This window comes from Neofelis nebulosa, chromosome 5 (genome assembly GCF_028018385.1).
Source record: "Neofelis nebulosa isolate mNeoNeb1 chromosome 5, mNeoNeb1.pri, whole genome shotgun sequence".
Taxonomy (NCBI): Eukaryota; Metazoa; Chordata; class Mammalia; order Carnivora; family Felidae; genus Neofelis; species Neofelis nebulosa.
Window position 1 is genome coordinate 58705474 of NC_080786.1, and position 12826 is coordinate 58718299.

At 45.4% G+C, this 12826-nt stretch overlaps 1 protein-coding gene across 4 annotated transcripts; it reads right to left on the reverse strand.

The window, feature by feature from the left end:
- Window positions 1-1118: 1118 nt before the first annotated feature.
- SLITRK3 (SLIT and NTRK like family member 3) lies at window positions 1119-11661 on the reverse strand. Of its 4 annotated transcripts, none has more exons than XM_058730415.1 (3): window positions 11491-11661; window positions 7429-8584; window positions 1119-5771 (listed from the first exon to the last, which is right to left on the reverse strand). In XM_058730415.1, exon 3 carries the CDS (start codon window positions 5748-5750, stop codon window positions 2811-2813), a length of 2940 nt encoding a protein of 979 aa, XP_058586398.1. In that variant the 5' UTR covers window positions 5751-5771; window positions 7429-8584; window positions 11491-11661; the 3' UTR covers window positions 1119-2810. The 4 variants fall into 4 exon arrangements, with proteins under 4 accessions (XP_058586398.1, XP_058586397.1, XP_058586395.1 ...); XM_058730414.1 differs by lacking the exon at window positions 11491-11661 and adding an exon at window positions 10476-11089; XM_058730412.1 differs by lacking the exon at window positions 7429-8584 and having other exon boundaries at window positions 11491-11660.
- Window positions 11662-12826: the final 1165 nt, after the last annotated feature.

A 12826-nucleotide genomic window follows, 5' to 3' on the forward strand; every position in this document is an offset into this window, starting at 1 on the left:
CTTTTAAAACACTTAAAGGTGTTTAAAACACTGACTTTCTGTGCTTAAAAAAAGGCTTCAAAGGAGGGAAAGATGATTAGAAAGAATAAGGAAAGTGAGATAACTATGAAAAAGCTAACTTAGGGGAAAGTAAAAAGACGCGGAACATAAACCAAAACGGGAGAATGACACCTAATTAATTGTGGATTTGATCCTCTTGCATAAGGAAAGCTACATTTCAATATTGTATGTAGAGAAACGGTGAATCATGTTTTCCTTCATCTGCAGTAATTCCACCGTACCTCAAATAATGGAAGACAAAAGTTTTAGGTACAATGTGCCAAATGCAAGGCAGCCCTGAAAAGTTGCATTTTTGTATTGATATATGTGGGGTTTTTTTTTAATTTTATTTTTAGGTATACCTGTGTTGATACCCATACATAACTAATCAAGAGACAGATACTTATAAACATGTTTTTCTAGACATTCATGGGGCTTTTTTTTTTTTTAAGTGCAATGCCTTAGTTTCTATATCAGTCACACAGCTTTAGAAGCTGCTGGTCTTTTTAATGGAAAAAAACAAAGTGATGTAAGGCATTAGTGACTTGTGGTGAATTACATTCAACACATAATGATAATTTCTACTAAGAGCAGCTTGAGAAAACTAACAGAGAATACTGGCCCCTCTGCGTAATTCTGCAGCAACAGGGTCTGTGAATCTCTGAAGCTCTGCTGCCCTCTACTGGCGTAATGAGATAAGTGCCTGCCTCAAAGCTCAGGTTTCTTTTTATCAGTTTAGTTTCCTCCACAAACAAGACACTGGCACCTTAAAAATCCAATTTTCTTTGGTTTCGCTCACATGCAAATGGATAATAACTTGGGTTATTGTGAGATTAATTTTAAACATCATACAGTTTAATATCATACAGAAAGAAAACCTCATTCAGCATCTCCTGTCTTAGTTCAAGCAAGACTGGGGCCAGTTGCAGTAGTGGCTGAAAAAATCAAGTAACTAAATATAGCAGTGACCACTTGTACAGATAACAGCATTCTGACAGTCAAATTGGCTACAAGGCCTTAGATTTTGATTGTGTGTGCGTGTGTGGTGTGTGTGTGTGTGTGTGTGTGTGTGTGCGCGCGTGTGTGTGTGATATTCTGGTTCATGTTTTTAAAAAGAATAGCAATTTCACTTTCCTTTTTCTTTCTGTCATTTACTATTTTAAGGTGCATGGATCCTTGATTGCCTCCTCTATATAATCCTATACTTCTTAGCAATCTAGTTACTCTATTTTCCCCCAGTCACAGCCTGCCTAGGAAAACCGGTGCGTCACTGGGGTAGTGAGTTTGAGATTCATAATTCAAGACAAAAATAAAAGTGAACTATATAAATCAGATTTTTTTAAGTCCCGACTGTGTCCTGGCATGTGATGGGGGTGGTGGGTTATAAGATTTATCAACATCACAGTGCATCAAACTTATTAATAAACCAGCTTTCTGTATAACAAGTAAAAGAAAGGTTCAAAAAAGTGGGAGCACAAAAGGCACGGCATAGCTGTGGTTTCAGGTCCAAGCTTGGTGTCCTCTATATATAATGTATTATATTTTTCAAAAACTCTTTATTAGGAAAGCTATACCAGACGCATAATCACTATACAATGATTAAACATTACCTTTACAATTTATAATCACTGAAATTACAGAATAAATATATGCACATTTCTTTTGAATCTTTGTGTGTGAGAGAAAACATTAAAAGTGCTTCCTACAAAGCTGTTAGTGATATATACCCAGTTGCTTTTTTTGTTTTTTCAATATTATATATATATATATATATATATAAGAAAGTGCAGATGGTCTCCAAAAACTCTTGGCATCAGGATGAAGTGTCACAAAGAGGGTGCTCATCCCTAGGTATGTGCCTCTGGCTGTTAAACCAGGCCTCCACTTCATTAGGATCCAACCTAGAATATGACCTTTCCCAGGGTGGTAGGCGAGAGCTGTACACTAGGGGTGAAGGGAAGGTGAAGCTATGAAGAGGAGAGGAATGGATCAAACCCGAAATAATTAGATAGTGTTAAAAGGGAATGGGGTGTGTATGTTTGTGTGTGTTTTGTGTGTGTGTGTGTGCGCGCGCGTGTGTATGCATGTGCAGGTTTATACGTCTGCATGTGTGTGTACCTGTACCAGAAGGAAGAGGCTGCAGGTTTAGGGACCTAATGGTTTGCAGCGATTGGTGATTTGCATGTGGGTATGTGTGTGACAGAAAAAAGAGTGGGTGAGAACATTCAAGCAAGACCCGCCCCCTCCCTCCCCGTCTTGCAGTTTCCAGGCATGCAGCAAACTGCATTGTTAATACATGTACAGAATCTGTGCCATGATGGGAAGAGGAAAGAAAGCCACAAATGTCAATTTGTTTTCCCCCCTCCCTGTCAAACGAAACTACAACTAAAAAAAATTACTGAAAATAAAAAGACACGTTGAATTTTACTTAATTAGGATCAATACAACGATCCCCAATATACCTTATACATGGCACAGTCAAAGTCTCAAGTTTCAGTATAAAAAAATAATGATAACATTTGCTGGCAAAAGTCTGCGAAGGCACTTCATTGATTAATGATCTGAGTATGGCCCTTCCTCCAAATCACATCTGAGAGGGGAGAGCATACATCTGTATTTTCTAGTTATCATGCGGTTTCAGTCCTGTTCAGGGCAGGGAAGTTTGTGAGAATGGAGTTATTGGGACAAGTGTAAAGGGAGCAAGGGATATTTCTTTTATTTTCCTTTTCTTTTGAAAAAAAAAAAAGCACTAATTTATTTTTCTTTTTTCGTTAGAACCTGTATGTTGTCTTCTCCAGGACTTCGAGGTAATCCGGCTTGGTTTGAAGTTTGGCCCTTAACTCGAGGTAATCACTTTTTTGGGTTTGGTGGTCTGTGAAGCCCTTTCCAGCCGAGAAGAGAAGGGTTTCTTTGATCCTGGCGTCCTGCTGTAAGTCTGGATATTGCATGCCCGGAGGGTGGACGTGCAGTTCCTTTAATTTGGGCACTGTGCCATAGAGACAATCCACGAATCCCACTGTGCAGGGGGCTGGCTGTGGCCTCTCTCGGTCTAGGAGCATACTGCCACCGCCACAGCCTCCCCCAGGAGGAAACAGCACCACCCCACCATTCTTCTCATGGTGGCGGAACCCAGCCAAGTCTCCCCCAGTTCCCGCAACTACCCCAGAAACCCCACCAACTGCTGGGTGGTGAGGGTGAGGGTGATGATGATTCACCGTCACTATGGTGTTGAGCTGGGAGCTGGACACTGCCAGGGCCCACTCCTTTTCTTTTTCCAGCAAGGTCCGGTAGTTGCTGTGGTTCTCCTTGGGTGTCTCCGCAAACTGCTCACTTCCTAGGAGAACCTCACCTACTCCTGGTGGCTGTGTCCCAGGACCCCCTCGTTCTGCACTCCCTGACTCCTGGACTGATGAAACAGCCACCTCCTCCTCCTCACGAGGCTTATAGATGGGGTTGTTGCACATTTGGGTCACTGGGTGGGGGATGTACTCATATACATGGCCCACAGGAGGGGCCTTCTCTGGGGACGAAATAGTCGCTCGGCCCCCACCTCCACTTCCACCTCCACCACCCCCACCATCCTCAAACAGCCGGTGGCATTGCATCTGGATGCCGGTAAGGTCCACCCCTTCTTGTCGCTTGCTCCTAAAGGGCAGCTTCTTCCGGCGCCGTCGGAGCACGTAGGCAAAGAGGCCTGCAGCAACAAAGACTGCTGAAAAGAAAAGAACCAGCAGGCTGAGAATCAACACAGAAAGTGGCACAGGGCCCCCGGGGGGAGAGAACTCATAAGGTGATGCACTCGTTGGCCCCCCAGCAAGGTGAGACTCTCCAGGCTGGGCTGGGGATGCTCCAGCTGGTGGGACGTGCAGCATCTCTGGGCAGAGAACTTCCAGCTCAATGGTGCGCACATCGCGGTGGGTGAGGTTCTCAGGGCTCCTGCAAAGCACATCACCCACAACGCTGACTGAGCTGATGGTTTCAATCCACTGTTTGAAGGGGACCAGGTCACAGGTACAGTCCCAAGGATTCTCATTGAGGTCTATCTGGACAATGGCATTCAAGTGTTCTAGGACGCCAGCCACAGGAAGGTAGAGGAAGTAGTTCTTTCTCAGGTTGAGCCGGGCCAGGGATGTGCCTGCAAAGGCATCTGTCGGGAGGGTCCTCAGCAAGTTATTGTTGAGGAATAGCAGCTTCAAGTTGGGCATGAGGCTGAAGGCTGCAGGCTGGATTTCTCGGATGACATTGAACTCAAAGTACAAGTAGTGCAAACTCTGTAGTCCTCGGAACATGCCTGGTGTCAGCTTCTCAATATCGTTGCCATTGAGAAAGAGGCTCTTTAGGTTGGGCAGGTTGATGAAGGCCCCATCCTGGACATAAGAAATACGATTATTCCCCAGATGCAAGAGATCCAAGGAGGAGAAATTCCAAAAATCAGAACGGTATATTTTCTGAATCAGATTGCTACTCAGGTAAAGTTTCTTGGCATTCAATGGCCTTGGAAGAAGTTCAGAAATGTTGTTAAATCCTCGCTCTTTGCAGTTGACAGTCAAGCCAAGGTCGTTGATGTGCAAATTACAGGTACACCCAGTAGGACATATAATGGGAATGGGTGGTCTGGTCTGGTAAGGAGCAATGGGAGGTTGGTTTGGACCAGGGTATAAAGCTTGGGATGTAGAGGGTGGCCTTGGTGTTCGGGGCTGTTTGGTGGGCTTGGGCTGTTTATTTGAGGACTTGTATTCAACAGAAGAAGCAGTGAAATGGACAGAGGACAACATTGAGGAAGGCTTAGTCGGCCATGCATTCTCCTTGCTTGATGACAAGTGGGGAATCCCCAAACTAGCCTCCACCTCAGAGTCAGACAACAAGGGACAGAGTTCTGTCTTCCTGATTTCTCGCAGATCCTTTCCATGGAAATGGAAGGGGGTCTCACAGGTGATGTCTCCCACCAGGGCTGTGTAAGGAATGCGTTCCAGCCAACTCTTTAGCTGCACAATCTCACATGTACAGTTCCAGGGATTTTCTTCCAGCTGGAGCTCCATCAGGCTTCTGCCAATGTGGTCTAGCATTCCTCGGTAAAAAAGAACCTTTAACCTATTTCCACGTAGGTCCAGATGGGTTAAGGAGACAGCCTTAAATAAATTGGTCGGAAGCATGGGGATGAGATTATCATTTAAAATCAGAACTCTCAATTTACTTAGGTTCCGAAATGCCCCACTCTCAATACGTTTAATGACATTGTAATCTGCCTGCAGATATTCCAGACTTTCCAAGCCAAGGAAGGTGTCATTTCTGAAGATGTCTAGTTTGTTCTCATGTAGATATAACCTCTTTAAGATCTTAAGACCATTGAAAGCTCCTGATTGAATGTCCTGCAATGCATTGTTCCCAAGGTTAATGGACACAGCGTTATTCAAATGAAGAAAACTGTTGGTGTACAATTTCCTCATTGAATTCCTTTGCAGATACAGTTTAAAAGGTCTTGACCAGAACTCAGTAATCTGACTAATATTTGTAAATCCTTTACTGTCACAATGTATATGAAAGAGGCTTTCTTTAACTTCACAGTAGCATGGATCAAAACAGGGCTCATCTATTTCCTCTGAGTCCTCTATCAGGGGAATCGGGGTAGTCCATCCTAGAGCAATTGTGCTTAGAAGAATTATCCACAACATCCTCCCTCTGTGAAGCATCTCAGCTATGGAAGATTTCATCGTTCGTAGTTGATTACAAAACTGCAACAGAAATAAAGATGCAGATTTTAGCCTTTACTCACTCGTATGCACTATTCTAATTGACTCCTACATTTGGAGCTTTTTAAGAGTAATACAAAACTTTAGTAATTGTTGAACTGGCACTCGAAATGATCTATCAACCTGCTTAATATGTCCTGTATTTAAACTTGGATGACTCTGAAATATTGTGCCATGCAATGCATTTTTCCTGAACCAAGCCATACTTGGTAAAGAGCATACATATCATACAAACAACAGCAGCCTTCATTGCCTCCTGTAACAATCAAGGGACTGGTATACAGGGATGTCTTTTAGATATAGGCAGATTCAGTAATAATGGCAGTAATTTGGCCATTACACCTGTTTGCCTGTTAAAATTCGCCTTGATTTCAGAGGTGCCCATTATAGAACTGATTGGGATTCTGACAGGAAATAAGTATTCTTTAAACTATAGGCTTCTACTCATAAAAAGCCATGGCATACCACAAATTTATTAGATTAGAGTGTGATGAAGTATGAGCTCATTGCCCAGTATCAGATGTTGAGATGTATACAATGTTGGGTATCTCTGGAAAACTTAAGATTTCTCTTCAGAGATGATCACAGTGTACTTAATTATAGTGTATGCTCAGTATCACATTATCCCCCCACCCTATTTTGCCCAAGCACAGATTTTTAACATCTCCTTTAATTAAATAATTTTTACACAAGTGTATCATTTGGCTGTTTAAACCCTTTAGGAGTGATTAGCCTTTCTGAAGAAAGGCCCGTGCAGTCATAAGAGTTAGAGATAATGACAGCTAAAGGATGCTGAGCCTGGGAGTGTCTGTATTAAAACACTTGCAGAGCTTAGTTTGGAATGTGTATCTGTGCCTTCAATATCAGCTGAGGAGTCCTGTGAAAAGCTGGACGGGCAGGTGGCTGGTTAGAAGACAGTTGGGTAGTTAAAGGCAAGAAAGGGTGGAAACCTCTATTCTTACCTGCTGATAATTGATCTATCACATGAAATACATTTCAAAGAAAGACATCATTCTTTTCCAATCAGAAGAAACAAATACTGTGTACTATTCTAATAATACAGAGCCTTCCTCCATGGCTCTCTTTCCTTGCCTTATATCATCAATATATGGAAATGCGTACCTAAATAAATTATATTAATGCAGTTTTATTAGATTGCCCTTTCTGAGTCACTTAAATATCAAATTGGAATAATTATTTTTAATCAATAAAAATAAACCCGAATTTTTAGCATATATTTTCTCTCCACACATAAGATACATACATTAAGGAAATATTTTGCCAACCTTCGAAAACACAATGATATAATTTACAGGGAGAGTGAAAAGAATAAATCTTCACATTCAACTTGCATATAATGTACACAGCTGTAAGGAAAGGAAGACCCATGAGAAAGCAAAGAGAAATCTGCCTCAGGCATGCAATACTCAATTTTTAGAAACAATTAAATGAAAAGAGAGAGAGAGAGAGAGACAGAAAGCAGATGAGGCTACATTGCAGTATCAGTTAGTCTTCCCTGTCTCCCTTATAAAATATTAAAATCTACTTAAGTTATTTCTTCACCATTTTAAAATGTTTTTCTTGTTTCTGAGGTCCCTGAGATTTAGGTAGGAAAGGCTCCAGATGTCTTTTGACTTACCTATTTTGCAGGAGGTTTTTTTTTTAAGTATTTAACATTGGAAGGAAAAAAAAAAAAAAGCTTGAGTTTAAGGATTCTCTCTCTCTCCCTCCCTTCCTTTTGCTGAAACTGAAGCAAAGGGGGATAGAGGGGGTGGGTGGGGGAGACGAAGAGAAAAAATACAAGCAGCAAGCTTGAGACGTGCTGGGAATGCAATGGGCCTTTCAATGGGCTTCTTTAGAATGCAGAACTGCCGCTTGGCACACTCAATAGAGGAGGGAGGAGAAGGGGCTGCTGCAGGCTTCCAGCTTCGCTGCTGCCGCCGCCGCCGCCGCCGCCGCTGCCGCCGTGGCTGCTCTCGCTGGGTACCGGCAGCACATCATTGGGCACTGGGAGGAAGGGCGGGAGGGAGGCAGGCAGGAAGGCAGGCTCAATCTCAGTGCAGAATCTCGGACTTCTCTTGTGCTGGCTTTTTTTTTTTTTTTTAAATATGTGCTGTAACCCTGGTTCCGGCTTTCCACGTCACGAAAATGAGCTCCAAGAAGGGGAACGCGCTTAGCTTGGGTCGGGAGCGAGCACTACGAAGCCCTGACTATAGAGTGTGTGTGTGTGTGTGTGTGTGTGTGTGTGTGTGTGCGCGCGCGCGTGTACGTGTGTGTGTGTGTTTAAGGGGCAAGAAAAGAAGTGAAGGGATCGACTTAACAAATTGTCAAAATAAGAAACACGGAAGCAGAGGCCAACCTAAAGGAAACATTCCTTTGGTGGGGAAGGGGGAGGGGGAGGGGTGTAGGCATTTTTTCCCTTTAAAAAAAAAAAAATACTGTTTTTAACTCTCAAGGAAATCATCTGACTGGTTTGCTCTTCTGGTTTCCAAAGCTCGTCTCTCTAGTGTAGACTGGTTGAAAAGTAAGATTATCCTTTGGAATTATCCTTTTCATAGCACAGACATTCCCCTTCCAAAGGCGGAGATAAAGGGAAATTCAGGTCCCCAGAGAAGAGCTGGATCTAGCTGATTCTGCTTAGGTGTCCCGAATAAGAGCTCAGGCAGCCTGAGGGACTTGGACTGAGTGTCTCCTGCATTTTGCTTCGATCTCTTTGCACCAGGAATCCTTTTGTTGTGCTGCAGCTCAAAGCCTTCGATTTCCCCTGGATTCAACAGCCATGTGTTTGCTTCCACCTTTTTAAAAACAGAGACAAGCCAACGCAGACCACTTGGTAACAATGGCACATTTCACTTTCTTCCACTGGGAAAGACCTCGCGGGGATAGGGGGCAGCATTTCAGGAGATAGATATATATATAAAATTGCCGCCCCCCCTCGGCCCTCCTCATTCCTCACTCCTCCCTGCCTCCCCCCCCCTCCCCACATGCTGTTTTTGGTCCAAATGTTTCTCCGTGATATTTTGGGGAAGAGGAAGGTAGGGAGTCGTGAGAGTGGGGGTGATTGAGCGAAGACGTTGCAGTGAAGAGGGGCCACCAGATCACACGAACCTTCTAAGAAGGCTCAACTGACGGTTCTACAGTCCTACCTGCTGGGAGGAGATTCAGCTTAGTGGGGAAACTGGAGAGAGGGAAGTGTGCAGCAAGCGTGTCTAGTTAGCGGGAACTGTAATGGCATCGATTGCCCTGTGTCTTCCCCCCCACCCCCAACTCCTGGGGAAGGGAGGGACTTTCTGGCCGCTAAAGAATTGGATTGAACCTCAACTGCCCAAGGACTCAAAGTTAGCGGGTAGAGATGGCTTTCTCTTAAAGCGCTTTTTACAAAACCAAACTTTAAAGAAAAACCACACAACTCATGTTATCAGTTCTCCCCATTTTAAATATATGTCAGTCACTTAATGCAAGAAAACATTCCTTAAGAGTCAGTCATTAGGAGATTCCCATGATATTTTGCATTTAAAATGACCGCACAAGTGTCCACCGCTCCAGAGTAGCTAAGATTGGAAACCGCGATTACAGACTTAGTAAAGCAGGCAGGCAAGATTCTCTAACACTATATGTACACCCTTAACATTCCAGACCCACCCTATTTCTCATGTCCCCGCCGAACAGACCATCACCGACAGCCTGAGCTCAGAACCAGAGCGATCCCATCTCCTTCACCAGCTGCCAACCTACCCCCACCTCCGCCGCACACACCACCTTTGGTACCCAACGTGCAGAGGCGGTGACTGTTTCACGGATCATATCGGAACCCATGATGCGATGGAATCGATGGGTAACAACAGGGAGGCTTCCCTGAGCCTCTCGATGATGGTAAATGACCATCTCTGCAATCGTCCTCCGTGCTCTCCTTAACTACATCCCCTCAAGTTCTTGGTCTGGTCCATGTCCTAAAGGCTATTTCACCCCTTCCCTTTCCTTTATCTCCGTATAGCGTGTCTGAGTGATAGGAAGAGCCCCAAAAGTTAGAGGATGAAGGGCCCTGAAGCCCGTTGTCGCCCGCTTCCTGCTGGGAGCGCCGGGCATCATTTGTCCACGGGGAGGACAAGAAGCCCTTTCTCCCCACTGTGTCCCCTTCCTCTCTCCCCCTCCCCTTTGCCCGATCTCCGAGCCCACTAATCTCTCCATATCTAAGATTAAATATTCCAATATGGAAGCAAAACGATCTCTTCTAGAACAAATAATTAAAATGCTGCATCATTCATTTTCTGAAGAGGTCTGAGCCTTCTACAGATCCTTTTCTAATCTGCTGTCTCCAGGCAAAACGCACAATGGGTATGTTTAGAAATGGAAAATGATTAAAACCCCAAGCCGTTTTCCTTCTTTTACCGCACGAGCGAGCGACCCACTGGGGGAGGGGCCCTTCGCTCCGCCACTTGGCCTATTTGTTGGAGTTACTTACAATTTCCTCCCCCAGGAAAGGGTCTGGGGTATGTGAGTCTCCAGCACCTTCCCTTCTATCTTTGTCCTTACAACTAAATGATCCAGTTCAAAAATGCAACAAACCCCTAGCACCTGTGAACGAACAGCAGCCACCGAGGCCAAACTCTGTTCTACAATGCACATCCTGCAAGCGAGAAATCCTGGTCTCAATTAGGCAAAGTAGGAAAGGATGGCGGCGAATACCTATCCGCGCCGAGCGCTCTAGATCTCCGAGATGAGCTCCGAGGGGCTTCCCAGCGGGAGGTGCAAACTCTCTGGGCGGCTGAATTGTATCCATTATGCCGTAGGCTTGCAGTTCCTCTCCCTCCGTCCACCAACTTTCAGAAAGGCCACCAAATCACGCTTGTAATCCTTTTAAGTGTTTCCACCTTTGAGACTCGAAGGGAAATGGTCGCTGCATACCAATGGGAGAGCCGGGCGCTCACCTAGCGCGACGAGACCAGTGACAGGGAGCTCACGATCACAGTTCTGTGTACCCTCGATGGGAGGCAGGCAGCGCGAGTGTCCTAGGACTGGGTTCTCTCACTTAAAATCTCGGTACTCTCGGTTCAGCGTCGAGCTTCGTGGTCCCCGAGAGTCCTGGCTAGGTCTCTGGGTTTTCTTTATTTTTTTATTTCTTTCTCTTTCTGGCTTCCTGTAAGGTTGTCACTCAGTGCAATCCCTGCCCAAGGCCTCCTTGAATCTGGGGAGATGGGACTAGCCCTTGCCTTCTCCCGGTGTCTTTGCTCTTGACCCTTTGGGTAGGTGGGAGTGGGGGTGGGTAGTGTGTAGATGAGAGAAGGGGTTGGGGAGGGGAAGGAAGGAGGCAGGAAGGGGGCGACTAGATCCCAGATCCCAGCATTGGCCAGACGGCGAAGCGGGGGGGAGGGGGGGGCGGGGGTAGAGAGAAAAAGAGGATACAAATACAACGCTATGGCTGTACACACCAAATTCGACTTCAACTGGGGCGGGGGGAAATCTCCGGCAAAGCACGAAGGTGAAGCGATCCAGCGGGCAGAGAGTGAGCCCCCCTGACAGCTCACCATTCAAGCACCCTCACATCTCGAGCGGGAGAGGGTGGGAGGCGGGGAAAGGGACCGCGGAACGTTTCAGGGCAAGGAGACGCTCGCGGCAGAGGCATCTTTTAAGACTGACCTGCTTTAAAAGTGCCACTTTAATGGCCTAGGAAATAACTAAAATCGGATTACACGTTACTCACCAACGTCTGCACCTAAACTGGGAGCTCCAGGTCGGGTTTTAGGAGGCAATATAGGAAAAGCCAAGCTGGAACCCGAATGCAAATCCATCAGCTGCTGCCCCCAAATCGCGCACGGAGGGAGAGGCGCTCGGGAGCCCCCAGATCAGCCCATCGCGGGAGTCTCCGCCAGCTTGTCCCCCCTCCCCCCCCGCACCCCCGGCCCCTCCTCCGCGCCAACTGTGTAAATCAGCCGCCGCAGTCCTCTCGCCGCGCATCGCAGGCAAATCCCTGCTTAGGAAGCAAGGAAGCAAGTGATCTCTCTTCTCTCTCTCTCTCCTCTCTCTCTGTCTCATGCTCTCTCTCATTCTCTCTCCTCATCCCCCCCTCCCCCTTTATCGGTCACAATCTGGCAGCTCTACAAAGAGAAACCTTGTAAAATTGAGTGGCAGGAAGTCAGCATTCTGTGTCTGTGGATTGATTTTAACTTTTATTTGCAAATGAGGGGTGGCTGTTTGGAAAATTACAGCCCAGGCTCGAAGGGGTTCGGGCGGGGTCATCAAATTAAGAGCATCTGAGCTGTGTTGATGGGCGGTATCGCTAAACGCCTCGTAGAAGCTGTTTCCAAGTGATTTGCAGTGCCCCCCCCCCCCCCCCCGCTTCATGATACATAGGTGACATTTTGGAAGTACACATATTTTCTCATCTGTTTACACTTGCTAAAAGGGAGGAAATAAAACTAGGGTGAGGGGCGGTGTGGGGGGCATCTGCTGGAGAGATGCTGGGTACCATTTCGTGACCAAGTAAATGAGGACACTTGAACAATTATCGCACCTATGTGAGAGTATTATTACAACATTATATACCCACTGGAGGCGACCATTACCCCCACTGCAGTCATACTAATGCAGTCATTTAATGCTCCATTCAGTCTGCAGTGTAAACCAACGCAGATCTGTTTAATAGATTCTTCTCATCAGCGACTGTGTTGGAGAGAGGGCAATCTTCCACTAACTTCAAACTGAATAGAAAGTAGTCCCAGGAATCATTTTCGTATCTCTTGCCATCCCTAACTGAAGTGAATGGAACAAAATTATCCAAGACAAGCCAAGTTGTGTAGCTAGTTTATAATTGTAGACATAAACTACCTCGACCCTGTTTTTAAAAGCTCTCAAAGGAGCTAACTCAACCCTGGCAAAGAGTACTCTCTTTCATATGTGGAAATCTTTGAGAAACAGGCCTGGAGGTATGATTTTAGCCTTGATTTAATGATTCACTATACACTATATTATGCCATTGTTACTCTATCTTATATGTGTATTATACCACAAGTCTAGTGTCTGTATTACCTCCATTAAAA